The sequence below is a fragment of the Salmo salar genome, chromosome ssa13 (genome assembly GCF_905237065.1).
Source record: "Salmo salar chromosome ssa13, Ssal_v3.1, whole genome shotgun sequence".
In the NCBI taxonomy this organism is placed as follows: Eukaryota; Metazoa; Chordata; class Actinopteri; order Salmoniformes; family Salmonidae; genus Salmo; species Salmo salar.
This window is the reverse complement of record NC_059454.1, coordinates 74,130,352-74,148,154: the sequence shown is the minus strand read 5'-3', so window position 1 is coordinate 74,148,154 and position 17,803 is coordinate 74,130,352. Positions and strand designations below refer to the sequence as shown.

Below are 17,803 nucleotides of genomic sequence, written 5' to 3'. Positions count from 1 at the left end.
CTGATTCAGAGGGTTTGGGTTAAATGCGGAAGACACATTTCAGTTGAAGGCATTCAGTTGTACAACTGACTAGGTATCCCCCTTTCCCCTTTCATTATGCATTTCACTGCTTGCTAGGTCCTAATGAGTTAGCATTATCTGAGCTTTATTCTCTGCCCTTGCTGGTGTGCTAACTCAGCAATGAAAATCGACTTTATCCCAACACAGTGCTAACATTAACATTAAGCTCTGGATAGCATTAGCATTGAACATCAACATAAGCATCGAGCTGTGGGTACTCACAGACTTTGGGGTGACATAGCCTCCTGTGGTGATGGCCATGCCTGTGGAGAGCTCAAACAGGTCGTTGAGGCCACTGCTGAGCACTGCAGGAGTGGGCGATGGGGCGAATGTGTTGGGAACTGACGAGGGGATAAAGTTCTGTCCCACCTGAGTCACACACACATGCACACACAAAAACATCATACAGGACATCAGCACAACTATGAATCCAGAATGTACATCATCGACGGTTCTCTAGCAACCTTCGATGAAGAGACAGGTTCCAAACTCATTTTTGTTGACAAGTGCTCAGAGTGGGTTTCAAATAACAATGGTGGCACCTTTAATGATTTATTTTTAAAGACAATGTCATGATCGACAAATGTGATTTCGTACATTCACTAAAGCTGAAATCCTGACACGAGAAATACATTCTCTAATGCTCTGATTTGCATAGGTCGAAACTAGTTAGTATATCTTCAGTCAGAATTTCAGCCTATGATTTCGCAATTTGAGCAATCCTCCACTGGAATACGTGATATTTTTTCCCCATCAGTGGCAAGCAAGGTCAAAAGGTGAGGCGTGAGTGTGCGGGGAAAAAAATAGTTTGTCCAGCTTTGAACTGTGTGGCAGTGAAGTTTTGACCCCAGCTGGAACCTCTAAGAGCATGCAGCATGCAGATGGGGGCAGGCAGATGGAGAAACGGAAGGGCTCACTTACTGCTGGACTTCCCCCAACACCTCCTCCCAGGTCTCCCCCCAACTACAGGTGAGAGAAGAGAGGACCCATATCCAGCACCCGCATCCAAACAACAGATAGACAGAGAGAGAGAGTTAGAGAGACAGAGGTACTTAGCAATAGCAACCCATCCCCAACCCCCCCAAAAGCAATACAACCCATATACTGCCTAGAAAATGGCAAAGGTTATTATGAAGATAGTCAATTTGACAGTGAAATGGTTACCAGGAAGAAGCGTCAGTCAGTCAGGAGACCAGAAAACCTTGCCAAAACATAAACATTGAGATGGAAGAATAGCTCATTGCGAAATTCATTCGATACATCTATTTGAGAATTCACAAAAATGATACTATAATAGCTTTAAATGTATTGGGCTCCTTTCATCTCTCCAGTTGAATTTTTACAGGGGTGTAAGGGGAAGATAAAGTAATTAAAGAAATCAAGTCTAGGTCTACACAAAAGATTCAAAGACGCATCCTCATTAGAATCTCTAAAAGCATTTTGTATTTGAGATGCAAAATATCCATCTCAGAGGCTGGATGAAAAAATGTAATTATGTATGTAATGATAACCATTGTGATATTCAGGACAAAACTTCCTTTGAGACCTGGCACTCTTAGTTAAATGCATTGTGACTGTGAGAAGTGCGAAGTCACCTTGACAGCCACTTAGTGAGACTGGAATAACATAAAACTATTTTATAGCCTAAGACCCAGCAAGGCACAAATCACACGCTCGTATTTGGCTGTTAAAAGGCAGATAGAAAAGCATTGGCGCAAGCAACGTTAGAAGCAATGTTCAAGACATCTTGAGGATATTTGACCTTGGGGAATTTAAATGTATCAAATTCTCTTACTTTCAAACATACAGTGCCTTCAGAAAGTATTCATACCCTTATTCCACATTGTGTTGTGTTACAACCTGAATTCAAAATGAATTACATTTTTTTCCACTCAACCATCTATACACAATACCCCACAATAACAAAGTGAAAACATGTTTTCAGGATTTTTTGCTAATCTATCGAAAATTTAAAACAGAAATATCTAATTTACATAACTATTCACACCCGAGTCAATACATGTTAGAATCACCTTTGGCAGCGATTACAGCTGAATCTTTCCGGGTAAGTCTCTAAGAGCTTGGCACACTTGGATTGTACAATATTTGCCCATTATTCTTTTTTAAATTCTTCAAGTTCTGTCAAGTTGATTGTTGATCATTATGAAACAGTCATTTTTGCAAACTTTCAATGTCGTCTTGGTAAGCAACTCCAGTGTATATTTGGCCTTGTGTTTTAGGTTATTGTCCTGCTGAAAGGTGAATGTATCGCACAGGGTAGAGAGATAAGGTACTCATTCAAAAATCATGTTACATTATTATTATTATACACCATTATTGCACACAGAGTCCATGCAACTTATTATGTGACTTGTTAAACACATTTTTACTCCTGAACTTATTTAGGATTAACAAAGGGGTTGAATACTTACTGACTCAAGACATTTCAGCCTTTCATTTGTAATGAATTTGTAATAAAAAATGTAAAACCTAATACCACTTTGACATTATGGGCAATTGTGTGTAGGACGGTGACAAAAAAATAAATGTAATACATTTTTTATTCAGGATCTAAAACAACAAAATGTGGAAAAAGTCAAGAGGTTTGAATACTTTCTGAAGGCACTGTATATCTATCATTGTAATGAAGTGTAATCAATTAGCTGTCTTAATGTTTGAACCCAACATTTATTTTTTTATTTTACCTTAATTTAAAACTAGGCAAGTCAGTAACCTATTAGGGCTAGGGGGCAGTATTTGCACGGCCGGATAAAAAACGTACCTGATTTAATCTGGTTACTACTCCTGCCCAGAAACTAAAATATGCATATAATTAGTAGATTTGGATAGAAAACACTCTAAAGTTTCTAAAACTGTTTGAATGGTGTCTGTGAGTATAACAGAACTCATATGGCAGGCCAAAACCTGAGAAGATTTCCATGCAGGAAGTGCCCTGTCTGACAATTTGTTGTCCTTTTCTAGGTTATCTCTGCTGTAACGTGACATTTTCTAAGGCTTCCATTGGCTCTCAGAAGGCGCCAGAAAGTGGAATGAGAGCTCTGCAGTCTCTGGGCTAAGTACAGCAGCTCTGTTTCTTACTGGCCTGCCTGGGGAATTCTTCATTTTGTTCTTTTAGTCTTTGAACGAATACAAAGTCGCCCGGTTGGAATATTATCGCTATTTTACGAGAAAAATATTGCATAAACATTTATTTTAAACAGCGTTTGACATGCGTCGAAGTACGCTAATGGAATATTTTGACATTTTTTGTCACGAAATGCGCCCGGGCGTCACCCTTCGGATAGTTACCTGAAAGCATGAACAAAACAGAGCTATTTCAATATAACTATGGATTATTTCGAACCAAAACAACATTTGTTGTTGAAGTAGAAGTCCTGGGAGTGCATTCTGACGAAGAACAGCAAAGGTAATCACATTTTTCTTATAGTAAATCTGAGTTTGGTGAGGGCCAAACTTGGTGGGTGTCAAATTAGCTAGCCGTGATGGCCAGGCTATCTACTCAGAATATTGCAAAATGTGCTTTCGCCGAAATGCTATTTTAAAATCTGACACCGCGATTGCATAAAGGATTTCTGTATCTATAATTCTTAAAATAATTGTAATGTTTTTTGTAAACGTTTATCGTGAGTAATTTAGTAAATTCACCGGAAGTTTGCTAGTGGGTATGCTAGTTCTGAACAAAACATGCTAATGTAAAAAGCTGGTTTTTGATATAAATATGAACTTGATTGAACAAAACATGCATGTATTGTATAACATAATGTGCTAGGAGTGTCATCTGATGAAGATCATCAAAAGGTTAGTGCTGCATTTAGCTGTGGTTTTGGTTTTTGTGACATATATGCATGCTTTGAAAATGGCTGTGTGATTATTTTTGGCAGGGTACTCTCCTGACATAATCTAATGTTTTGCTTTCGCTGTAAAGCCTTTTTGAAATTGGACAGTGTGGTTAGATTAACGAGAGTCTTGTCTTTAAAATGGTGTAAAATAGTCATATGTTTGAGAAATTGAAGTTGTAGCATTTATGAGGTATTTGTATTTTGCGCCACACGATTCCACTGGCTGTTGACTAGGTGGGATGCAAGCGTCCCGCCTTGCCCAGGGAGGTTAAGAACAAATTCTTATTTACAATGACGACCTATCCCAGACGACCCTGGGCCAATTGTGAGCCGCCCTATGGGACCCCCAATCACGGCCGGATGTGATTCAGCCTGGATTCGAACGAGGGACTGTAGTGCCGCCTCTTGCAGAAGTGGTGCGGTGCCTTAGACCGCTGTGCCACTCATGTACCACAGGTCAATAATGCTTAGGTTTGACAAACTTTGATAGAACTGTTCGATAGTGTTTACCACAAGATATACCTAGTTTTGCGAGCTTGCACAAAAGTGCATTGTGTTCCGCCCTCCCTTGATGATGTGGTTTATGTTGAAGGTGAGCCACTCAGAACAAAATGGCTGAATGCTGTGGCCTTTTCACAGTGTTATGTTAAGAGATTCTTTGGGATAGGGGCGGTATTTTCCCATCCAGATGAAAAGCGTGCCCAAAGTAAACTGCCTGTTTCTCAGGCCCAGAAGCTAGGATATGCATGTAATTAGTAGATTTGGATAGAAAACACTGAAGTTTCTAAAACTGTTAGAATAATGTCTGTGAGTATAACAGAACAGACCCGAGCACAATCCATCCAGGGCAAACATTTTTGGAGCTCATTGTGTTTTCCACTAATTTTCATTGGGAATCCTGATTTATATGGGCCCTGGTTGCAGTTCCTATGGCTTCCACTAGATGTCAATAGTCTTTAGAAATTGGTTGATGTTTTTCTTTTGAGGAATGAAGAAGTACGGCTGTAAATTGTTCGTGTCACTGTGAAGGGCTGAAGTATTTTATTGCGCGTACACAGGAGCGCACTGCGTGGTATTTTTCGTCGGTATTGAAAACAGATTATCCCGTCTTAAATTTTATCGATTATTTACGTTGTAGGATACCTGAGGAAGGATTAGGAACGTTGTTTGAAATGTTTGGACCAAGTTTACATGTAACTTAGATACTTTGTAGGCATGTTGGGCGAGTTGAAACCGTTGTATTTCTGAATTAAACGCGCCAAATAAATGGACATTTTTGGGACATAAAAAAGGACATTATCGAACAAAAGGACCATTTGTGATGTTTCTGGGACATTTTGGAGTCCCAACAGAAGAAGATCTTCAAAGGTAAGGCATATATTATATGGCTATTTCTGACTTTCGTGTCGCAACTCCCTGGTTGAAAATGATCTGTTATGCATTTGTGTGCTGGACGCGGTCCTCAGATAATCGCATGGTTTGCTTTCGCCATAAAGCCTTTTTGAAATCTGACACCTTGGCTGGATTAACAACAAGCTAAGCTATATTTTGATGTATTGCACTTGTGATTTCATGAAAGTTTAATATTTATAGTAATTTAACTTGAATTTTGCGCTCTGCAATTTCACCGGATGTTGGCCAGGTGGGACGCTAATGTCCCACCTATTCCAAAGAAGTTATTAACCTGTCTGGGATAGGGGGCAGTATTTTCACGGCCGGATAAAAAAACGTACCCGATTTAAACTGGTTACTACTCTTGCCCAGAAACGAGAATATGCATATTATTAGTAGATTTGGATAGAAAACACTGAAGTTTCTAAAACTGTTTGAATGGTGTCTGTGAGTATAACAGAACTCATATGGCAGGCAAAAACCTGAGAAAATTACAAGCAGGAAGTGGCCTGTCTGACAATTTGTAGTCCTTCTGTTGCATCTCTATCGAAATTACAGTATCTGTGCTGTTACGTGACACTTTCTAAGGCTTCCATTGGCTCTCTAAAGCCTTCAGAAAGCGGAATGACGCGTCTCCTGTCTCTGGGCAGATAACAGGAGCAGAGTTTGTAAGTGGTCTGCCTGGGGACAGTGAGACTGGAGATGCGCGTTCACGAGACCTCGCCATTTTTTTTCTTTCCCTCTTTGAATGAATACAACGTTGTCCAGTTGGAATATTAGCTCTATTTTACGAGAAAAATAGCATAAAAATGTATTTTAAACAGCGTTTGCCATGCTTCTAAGTACGGTAATGGCATATTTCGAATTTTTGTGTCACGAAATGCGCTCGCGCGTTACACTTTGGATAGTGACCTGAACGCACGAACAAAACGGAGGTATTTGGATATAACTATGGATTATTTGGAACCAAAACATCATTTGTTGTTGAAGTAGAAGTCCTGGGAGTGCATTCTGACGAAGAACAGCAAAGGTAATCCAATTTTTCTAATAGTAATTCTGAATTTAGGTTGCCCCAAACTTGGTGGGTGTCAAATTAGCTAGCCGTGATGGCTGAGCTATGTACTCAGAATATTGCAAAATGTGCTTTCGCCAAAAAGCTATTTTAAAATCTGACATAGCGATTACATAAAGGAGTTCTGTATCTATAATTCTTAAAATAATTGTTATGTATTTTGTCAACGTTTATGATGAGTAATTTAGTAAATTCACCGGAGGTTTTCGGTGGGTATGCTAGTTCTGAACATCAAATGCTAATGTAAAAAGCTGTTTTTTGATATAAATATGAACTTGATTGAACAAAACATGCATGTATTGTATAACATAATGTCCTAGGAGTGTCAGAAGATCATCAAAAGGTTAGTGCTGCATTTAGCTGTGGTTTTGGTTTTTGTGACATAAATGCTTGCTTTGAAAACGGCTGTGTTATTATTTTTGGCTAGGTACTCTCCTGACATAATCTAATGTTTTGCTTTCGCTGTAAAGCCTTTTTGAAATCGGACAATGTAGTTGGATTAACGAGAGTCTTATCTTTCAAATGGTGTAAAATAGTCATATGTTTGAGAAATTGAAGTTATAGCATTTTTGAGGTATTTGTATTTCGCGCCACGCCCTATCATTGGATATTGGAGCGGTGTTCCGCTAGCGGAACATTTTTCTTCTTCAAGCATATGAATATTCTTGATATTTACACAGGGTTGAAGTACCAGCTTTTGACCAGCGGCAAGAGATGCAAGTCACAAAGTTGGAGAAGTCTTAAAGTGGGAGGGAAGTGTCTGGAAATACTGCCAAAGTTTTATACTGATGATACAAGGGCCTTTCAGGAATGCAAAATATAAACAGGACAGCTCATTTACATACTGCTGGAGAGGGAAGTTTCAGGCTCTTCAATAATAAAACCTTAATGGGGCAGTTAACGGTCACATTATATTTTTATTGGGAGACGGACGTAGAGTCCTTCGCAATTTCAGCGAGTGTTCAAAATTCCATCCATATAGATGAGTGAATGACTATGACCAATGAGAAATAAAGCCTGACCAAATATGTCATTCAGTTTTAGAGCGGTCTGCTATTGGCAGGTTTAAGAGAAGAACCCAGTCTATTTGCATTGAAAAATGGCTAGCACACAGAGCTTTGACAGCTTGGTCAGGTTAACTTGGCTCGGCCTCCTCATCTAGAAGGTCAGCTTTAATATTCAGTTTTGGGGCGCTGACTCAGCCCTTTCTATTGCATTAATCATTCACAGATTTTGCCCTTCTGATGACAGCAGGTCATTGTCTATCTGATCTGGTGATGCAGCCTCAAACCTCCAGCAACACTGTCTCTCTGCAGGGTGTCTGGGAGCATGTTCCAAGGTATGGGACATAGAACTAGAATCAATGCGATTCTATTTCTATGGACATTGAGCAAGTACACTTAAAAGGCAGGGTGCTTTACCTGGCATAATCCCAACCCTTGCTTGGATGGTGTGAATTGAGTAGTTTACACTTCATTAACACTGTTAAGACGGTGGACAAAGGCAATGTCCTGTGAAGCAGCTTATATGTTAAATCAACTGGCTGAGCTCCTTTTACAGTGGCCCAGAAAGCTGTAATACGGAATGACATGAGGATGAACAGGCTAGTTATCTGGTGCATTACACTGAAAATTGTACACCATCGCTTTAAAAATGTGAAATATATGATGACGTGCAAGCGAGCTGTCATTCCTTCATTGCTATGCTATGATCATTGATCTCCCGAAGAAGCTATTATTTTCTTTATGTGCCCTCAAATGTTTGGATATACTGGTAAAGTTAGCTAGCTAGCCAATGATGTAACATTACCGAACAAATGTAAACAAATGGTTAATGACGCCCAAGCAGTTTCTGTAGTGGAAAAAGTACCCAATTGTCATATTTGAGTAAATGTAAAGATACCTTAAAAGAAAATTACTCAAGTAAAAGTCACTCAGTAAAATACTACTTGAGTAAAAGTCTAAAAGTATTTGGTTTTAAATGTACTTAAGTATCAAAAGTAAATGTAATCGCTAAAATATACTTCAGTATCAAAAGTAAAAGTATAAATAATTTCAAATTCCTTATATTAACTTAAGGTATAGGGGGCAGTATTTTCATTTTCGGATTAAAAGCGTGCCCAGAGTAAACTGCCTAATACTCGGGCCCAGAGTCAAATATTTGCATATTATTAGTAGATTTGGATAGAAAACACTCTGAAGTTTCTAAAACTGTTTAAATGATGTCTGTGAGTATAACAGAACTCATATGGCAGGCAAAAACCTGAGAAAAATCCAACCAGGAAGTGGGAAATCTGAGAATTGTAGTTCTTTTGAATCCGTACCGAAACTACAGTGTCTGTGGGGTCATGTTGCACTTTCTAAGGCTTCCATTGGCTGTCAACAGCCTTTAGAAACGTGTTTCATCCTTCTCCTGTTACTGGGCAGAAAATAGGGGCTCAGTCAATGAGTGGACTGCCTGAGGACAAAGGACTTGGTGATGCGCGAGCCCGCCAGCGCGCGCGCCCCTCCTTTTTCTTCTTGAATGAATACGCTATTGTCCGGTTGGAATATTATCAACGTTTTATGTTAAAAATACCATAAGGATTGATTGTAAACAACGTTTGACATGTTTCTACGAACGGTAATGGAACGATTTGACTTTTCGTGTCTGGATATACGCTTGCGTGTTATGCCTTTGGATAGTGATCTGAACGCACGAACAAAACGGAGGTATTTGGACATAAATATGGAGTATTTCCAACAAAAATAACATTTCTTGTGGAAGTAGGAGTCCTAGTAGTGCATTCTGACGAAGATCAACAAAGGTAAGAGAATATTTATAATACTAATTCTGAGTTTAGTTGACCCCAGAACTTGGCGGGTATCTGTATAGCTTGCTTTGATGGTTGAGCTATGTACTCAGAATATTGAAAAATGTGCTTTCTCCGTAAAGCTATTTTAAAATCTGACACAGCGGTTGCATTAAGAAGAAGTATATCTATAATTCTTTCAATATCTGTTGTAAATTTTATTAACGTTTATGAGTATTTTTGTAAATTGATGTGCACATTCACAGGAAGTTTTGGTGGGAATACATTTTCTGAACATCACGCGCCAATGTAAAATGGGGTTTTTGGATATAAATATGAACTTTATCGAGCAAAACATACATGTATTGTGTAACATGAAGTCCTATGAGTGCCATCTGATGAAGATCATCAAAGGTTAGTGAATATGTTAGCTGTATTTTTGGTTTTTGTGATGCATGTCCTTGCTTGGAAAATGGCTGTGTGGTTTTTCTTGTGGAGTTTATGTCCTAACATAATCTAATTTTATGCTTTCGGACAATGTGGTTAGATTAACGAGAAGTTTATCTTTAAAATGGTGTAAAATAGTTGATTGTTTGAGAAAATGAAATTGAGATTTTTGCTGTTTTGTATTTTGCGCCAAGCTATTTCACTGGCTGTTGAATAGTGTGTCCAGCAGGTGGGACGGTCACATCCCACCTAGCCCATAGAAGCAAACCAGATCGCACAATGTTCTCGATTTTTAAATTAACGGATAGCCAGGGGCACACTTCAACACTCAGACGTCAATTACAAACGAAGCATTTGTGTTTAGTGAGTCTGCCAGATCAGAGGCAGTAGGGAAGACCGGGGATGTTCTCTTGATAAGTGCGTGAATTAGACAGCTAAGCATTCAAAATGTAAGTAGTACTTTTGGGTGTCAGGGAAAATGTAAGGAGTAGAAAGTACATTATTTTGTTTAGGAATGTAGTGGAGTATAAGTAAAAGTTGGAAAAAATATAAATAGTAAAGTACAGATACCCCAAAAAACTACTTAAGTAGTACTTTCAAGTACTTTTACTTTAGTACTTTACACCACTGAGCAGTTTTAAAACTGCCCACGACATGATTTATGAATGTAAAATGCGGTCCGGTGATCCCCTATAGGAAGATACAAATGTTGCTCCGGTAATAATGGGTCAGATCTTTTGACTTGGTTGCGCTAGAAGCAAGCCGTTTTCGCTGTAGTAATGGTGCAACCATGATGCTATTGACTCACCTTTTTCTCTAGGGCAATCAGAAGCCTTTTCATTAGAACAGTTATCTGCTCCCAAAATAAAACTCCTGGTGTCAAAATAAATACCAAATTGGTCACACTTTATAGCCCTTTACAAGGGTCCAAGTAGAAATATCTAAAGCCATGATGACTCTCGAGTCTCTCACTAACGAAGTCCTCCTGGGTTCAGGTGTGAACAGAAGCCTAGGCAGTTCCCTGATACCATTCTACTTCCCCAACGAGGGCAGCCTTCCATTCCCCAGAAGTGCCCAGCAGTGGGATCCTAAATCCAATTACTTCAGAATATCGGCATCTTACTCACTCTCCCAGTTTCTGAAGGTGGATGACAACCGGTTAGTAAATACACAGGGAAAACGATTAGAGTCTAAATGAAAGACTACTAATTTTACATTGCAATACAATTTCTGGATGAGTATTTCCACATAATCTCTTGATGGTGATTTACAAATGGTATATTTTGAGGAACAAGCCCAGAGGAGAATTCAGTGCAGACAGACTCCGCACTCAAATGTCATATTCCATTATCATCAAAGGCTATAACAACGTTAAATCTTGGTCTCCCAACATTAAGCTTAGGCCTGCTTTTTATTTTAGTAATATATAGCAAATAAAACTAGCATTGCTCTCTGTGTTCAATCTGGAGGAGCCACAATATCAGTAGTATTTGAACCCAGACTGCGAGAAGGTCAGGGTACCCTTAGAATTTATCAGTGCTAAACTGTTACTACCGACTGAGGGCTGTTTCAGTTCACGGCTCTTTGCCTTTCATTAAAACCCATATCGATTCCTTTAATTGGTCGAATGGGCTTAGAGTAAGTAGGCCTGCAGAATGGCTGATCATAATTGGTAAGAAAGTAGCTTTCACTCCCCACTGTAATTACTCAGCAGATCTGTTTAAACATTCTGTGTAGCAGCACAACGGTAAGATGTCCTCGATTGGACTCTCCGACTTGGATTGGAGTCACTGTAGTTTTAATGACCGCCTAATTAAGATTTGATTAAAGCATTTTATAATCTGGGAGCGCCAACCAAAAAGGGACGAGGAGCACATCGAGACAGTCGGAATAACACTTATCACAAGGAGGCCACGCTCTACACGGCCGACAAGACACAACCCCTAATTCGCTACACTGAACTCCCCGCCCCAACCTCAGAAGCCCTGGCCTGGAGAATACCAATTGACAAATGTGCTGTTCATTGGAAAAAGCTATGGAATGAGGTGGTGTATCTAGGGCAATATGATCTCTCATGGTTGAGATTACACTTCATTTTAACTCAGTCGAAGGTGTAGTCTCTTGAAAATGTCACCTAACAAATTAAATCAAATTAACATCTGGGGCAGGGACTTCCCAACTCAGTGCCAATCACTACCTTCTGAACCCTCCTTCTCCTGTGGCATAGTGTCTGGACTAGTAAGGTAGTGGAATGGTAAACAGCAGCAGGCATGTACAGGACCCAGTTAGCCCCTGGTGCTCTCCTCTCCCATCTCACTGACGAGGCGACTTGCTTAGCAGAAAGGATATAGTGGTAAGATACAATGATTATTATTATTGGTTGATGACTATACGATAGTCTGCCTCCCAAGTGTTCACTTCACTAAAGCAGAGCAGAACATTTAATTATAGGCTAAGGTGGGTTGGATGAACTAATAGATGAAGTGCTTCCACACAAGCTCTCCATTTACTTGAAGATGTAGTCCATTTACTCTATGACTTATTATTATTAACCACATATGGTGCCTACAACACTACAAGCTACAACACTATCAGTATAGTAGAACAACAGCTGTGGCTGTCCCTTCAGGCTAGAGTTGAGAACACAATCACCAGCTAATACAGCATATTCAGAAAGTCTTCACACCACTTCCCTTTTTCCACATTTTGTTACGGTACAGCCTTATTCTAAAATTGATTGAATTAAATTTTTTCCTCATCAATCTACACACAATACCCCATAATGACAAAGCGGAAATAGGTTTATTATGTTTGCAAATGTGTTAAAAATAAAAAACAGAAATACCTTATTTACACAAGTATTCAGACACTTTGCTATGAGACTCAATTGAGCTCAGGTGTATCCTGTTTCCATTAATCATCCTTGAGATGTTTCTACAACTTGATTGGAGTCCACCTGTGGTAAATTCAACTGATTGGACATGATTTGGAAAGGCACAAACCTGTCTATATAAGGTCGTGGGACCTTATAGTGGTGCTGACAGTGCATGTCAGAGCAAAAACCAACCATGAGATCTAAGGAATTGTCCGTAGAGCTCCGAGACAGGATTGTGTCGAGGCACAGATCTGGGGAAGAATACCAAAAAATGTCTGCAGCATTGAAGGTCCCCAAGAACACAGTGGCCGCCATCATTCTTAAATGGAAGAAGTTTGGAACTAACAAGACTCTTCCTAGAGCTGGCCGCCCGGCCAAACTGAGCAATCGGGGGAGAAGGGCCTTGGTCAGGGAGGTGACCAAGAACCCGATGGTCACTGACAGAGCTCTAGAGTCCCTCTGTGAAGATGTGAGAACGATCCAAGACAACCATCTCTACAACACTCCACTAATCAGGCCTTTATGGTAGAGTGGCCAGACGGAAGCCACTCCTCAGTAAAAGGCACATGACAGCCCGCTTGGAGTTTGCCAAAAGGCACTTAACCTCTATGGGCTAGGCGGGACGAATTCGTCCCACCTACGTAACAGCCACTTGAAGCCTGTGGCGCGATTTTCAAAACCTTAAAAATCCTATTACTTCAATTTCTCAAACATATGACTATTTTACAGCTATTTAAAGACAAGACTCTCGTTAATCTAACCACACTGTCCGATTTCAAAAAGGCTTTACAACGAAAGCAAAACATTAGATTATGTCAGCAGAGTACCCAGCCAGAAATAATCAGACACCCATTTTTCAAGCTAGCATATAATGTCACATAAACCCAGAAGACAGCTAAATGCAGTACTAACCTTTGATGATCTTCATCAGATGACAACCCTAGGACATTATGTTATACAATACATGCATGTTTTGTTCAACCAAGTTCATATTTATATCAAAAAACAGCTTTTTACATTAGCATGTGACGTTCAGAACTAGCATACCCAAACTTCTGGAGGAATTCGCTAACATTTTACTAAATTACTCACGATAAACGTTCACAAAAAGCATAACAATTATTTTAAGAATTATAGATACAGACCTCCTCTATGCACTCGATATGTCCGATTTTAAAATAGCTTTTTGGTGAAAGCACATTTTGCAATATTCTAAGTACATAGCCCAGGCATCACGGGCTAGCTATTTAGACACCCGGCAAGTTTAGCAGTCACCATAATCATATTTACTATTATAAAAGTTTGATTACCTTTTGTTGTCTTCGTCAGAATGCACTCCCAGGACTGCTACTTCAATAACAAATGTTGGTTTGGTCCAAAATAATCCATCGTTATATCCGAATAGCGGCGTTTTGTTCGTGCGTTCTAGAAACTATCCGAAATGGTAAATCAGGGTCGCGCAATCAGGGGCGCGCAATTCGTGACAAAAAAAATCTAAATATTCCATTACCGTACTTCGAGGCATGTCAACCGCTGTTTAAAATCCATTTTAATGCCATTTTTCTCGTAAAAAAGCGATAATATTCCGACCAGGAATGTCCATTTAGCTAAACTGAGGAAAGTAAACAAAGCTTTCGGTCGACGAGGGCACGCGCCTGAGTCTCACAGTACTGTAACCAGCCACTACCCAAACGCGCTACTTTGTTTCAGCCAGAGCCTGCAAAGCCACGATTCAGCTTTTTGCCGCCTTCTGAGACCCTATGGCAGCCGTAGGAAGTGTCACGGGACAGCTAAGATCCTCACTCTTCAATAAACAGAGACAAGAAGAACGACACCTTGTCAGACAGGCCACTTCCTGCCTGAAACCTTGTCAGGTTTTTGCCTGCCAAATGAGTTCTGTTATACTCACAGACACCATTCAAACAGTTTTAGAAACTTTAGGGTGTTTTCTATCCACATGTAATAAGTATATGCATATTCTAGTTACTGGGTAGGAGTGGTAACCAGATTAAATCGGGTACGTTTTTTATCCAGCCGTGTCAATACTGCCCCCTATCCTAAACAGGTTAAAGGAATTTCAGACCATGAGAAACAAGATTCTCTGGTGTGATGAAACCAAGATTGAACTCTTTGGCCGGAATGCCAAGTGTCACGTCTGGAGGAAACATGGCACCATCCCTACGGTGAAGCACAGTGGTGGCAGCATCATGCTGTGGGGATGTTTTTCAACAGCAGGGACTGGGAGACTAGTCAGGATTGAGAGAATGACAAATGGTGCAAAGTACAGAGAGATCCTTGATGAAAACCTGCTCCAGAGTGCTTAGGACCTCAGACTGGGGCGAAGGTTCACCTTCCAACAGGACAACAACCCTAAGCACACAGCCAAGACAACGCAGGAGCGGCTCCGGGATAAGTATCTGAATGTCCTTGAGTGGCCCAGCCAGGGCCCGGACTTGAACCTGATAGAAAATCGCTGGAAAGACCTGAAAATAGCTATGCAGACACGCTCCCCATCCAACCTGACAGAGCTTAAAATGATCTGCAGAGAAGAATGGGAGAAACTTCCCAAATACAGGTGTGCCAAGCTTGTAGCGTCATACCCAAGAAGACTCGAGGCTGTAATCGCTGCCAAAGGTACTTCAACAAAGTACTAAGTAAAGGATCTGCAAACTTATGGAAATGTGATGTTTCCATTTTTCATTTTAAGAAATTTGCAAAAATGTCAAAAAAACTGTTTTTGCTTTGCCATTACTGGGTATTGTGTGCAGATTGAGGAGGGGGATGATTATGATTTAATAAATTTTAGAATAGTACTGTAATGTGGAAAAAGTCAAGGGGTCTGAATACTTTCCGAATGCACTGTATCATTAAAAAGTTATTATTACTGTCTGTCAAGAGGAGAAAGTCTCCCTAAAACACAAGATAACATAAGATAAAGCTGCTGCTCATTTCACGTGCTAAGCACGGACTATAATGGTTATCCAGATGAGCAGCCACAAAACAACAAGACCTATGAGCAAATGAGCCTTCATTATCACATTGTTACACTAGAGATTCAAATGTGCTGTGTAGAGCTAGCTAACTAGGACGTTTTAGATGCAAAACTGAAATGTTAATTAGTATGCACCGTCTTGTCAAACAAAACAACTCATCTGCATGAAGACTAAAACAATCTTGACAGTGCAATAATATTAGCAGCAAACAACCTGATAAGACGCTATCAGTATCCACCGTCCACCATTAGGATCAAACTTCGGGGTCCTGTGTGTGTGCCAGAGCCACCATGGCATGCCAAGCCTCCGCCTCGTGTCTCTTCTGTATTGAGATTTCAGAGTGAAGCCACATCGTGACATCCCTGGCCTGCATGCCTCTTTGTACTAGTGTCTGGCAGATGAAATCAGGGACAGGGAGGCAGGCTTCTCACTGACAGACAGAGTGTCTCTCTGTTGCCGCAGCCCAGCATACATCACCCTTGATGTGTCAGCCAGAATGTGCGTACACTATTTGAACTGTTGATGCATACAGTATGACAAGAGCTGAATCGATAAGCCAATATGTTTAATGTGGATATGATGATAACATAGCTATCCTGACAATGTAATAAACTTAGCTTCCAAATTTAGCAGATACTTTGTCAAAAAGCTAATCAGAGTTCCCTTGCACCATACATGAAGATACTAAATCAGTCATACAGTGCTGTGAAAAAATATTTACCCTCTTTCTAATTTCTTCTACTTTTGCATATTTTTTATACTGAATGTTATCAGATCTTCAACTAAAACCTAATATTAGATAAAGGGAACCTGAGTGAACATACAGTTGAAGTCGGAAGTTTACATACACTTAGGTTGGAGTCATTAAACACATTTTTCAACCACTCCACAAATTTCTTGTGAACAAACTATAGTTTTGGCAAGTCGGTTAGGACATCTACTTTGTGCATGACAAGTAATTTTTCCAACAATTGTTTACAGACAGATTATTTCACTTATAACTCACTGTATCACAATTCCAGTGGGCCAGAAGTTTACATACACTAAGTTGACTGTGCCTTTAAACAGCTTGGAAAATTCCAGAAAATGCTTTAAAGCTTCTGATACGCTAATTTACATAATTTGAGTGAATTGGAGGTGTACCTGTGGATGTATTCAAGGCCTACCTTCAAACTCAGTGCCTCTTTGCTTGACATCATGGGAAAATCAAAGGAAATCAGCCAAGACCTCAGAATTTGTTTGTAGACCTCCACAAGTTTGGTTCATCCTTGGGAGCAATTTCCAAACGCCTGAAGGTACCACGTTCATCTGTACAAACAATAGTACGCAAGTATAAATACCATGGGACCACGGAGCCATCATACCGCTCAGGAATGAGACGCGTTCTGTCTCCTAGAGATGAACGTACTATGGTGCAAAAAGTGCAAATCAATCCCAGAACAGCAGCAAAGGACCTTGTGAAGATGCTGGAGGAAACAGGTACGAAAGTATCTATATCCACAGTAAAATGAGTCCTATATCGACATAACCTGAAAGGCCGCTCAGCAAGGAAGAAGCCACTGCTCCAAAACCACCATAAAAAAGCCAGACTACGGTTTGCAACTGCACATGGGGACAAAGATCGTACTTTTTGAAGAAATGTCCTCTGGTTTGATGAAACAAAAATAGAACTGTTTGGCCATAATGACCATCGTTATGTTTGGAGGAAAAAAGGCGGAGGCTTGCAAGCCGAAGAACACCATCCCAACCGTGAAGCACGGGGGTGGCAGCATCATGTTGTGGGCGTGCTTTGCTGCAGGAGGGACTGGTGCACTTCACAAAAAAGATGGCATCATGAAGATGGAAAATTACGTGGATATATTGAAGCAACATCAAGACATCAGTCAGGAAGTTAAAGCTTGGTCGCAAATGGGTCTTCCAAATGGACAATGACCCCAAGCAAAATGGCTTAAGGACAACAAAGTCAAGGTATTGGAGTGGCCATTACAAAGCCCTGACCTCAACCCTATAGAACATTTGAGGGCAGAACTGAAAAAGCTTGTGAGAGAAAGGAGGCCTACAAACCTGACTCAGTTACACCAGCTCTGTCAGGAGGAATGGGCCAAAATTGACCCAACTTATTGTGGGAAGGTTGTGAAAGGCTACACAAAACATTTGACCCAAGTTAAACAATATAAAGGCTACGCTACCAAATACTAATTGTGTCTATGTAAACTTCTGACCCACTGGGAATGTGATGAAAGAAATAAAAGCTGAAATAAATAATTCTGTCAACTATTATTCTGACATTTCACATTCTTAAAATAAAGTGGT

The 17,803-nt window shown here is 40.1% G+C and overlaps 1 protein-coding gene across 2 annotated transcripts in view; it reads right to left on the bottom strand.

The window, feature by feature from the left end:
- Positions 1-17,803, bottom strand: part of LOC100380745 (AP-2 complex subunit beta) — a 72,912-nt gene that overhangs the window by 29,118 nt on the left and 25,991 nt on the right. Inside the window, exons 15-16 of one of the 2 annotated variants that reach the window (XM_045693533.1) lie at positions 982-1,023; positions 283-429 (exon numbers count right to left, since the gene is read on the bottom strand). In XM_045693533.1, coding sequence (XP_045549489.1) covers positions 283-429; positions 982-1,023 — 189 coding nt within the window. The remainder of the gene's footprint in view (positions 1-282; positions 430-981; positions 1,024-17,803) is intronic. The other variant, XM_045693534.1, reaches the window with a different exon arrangement.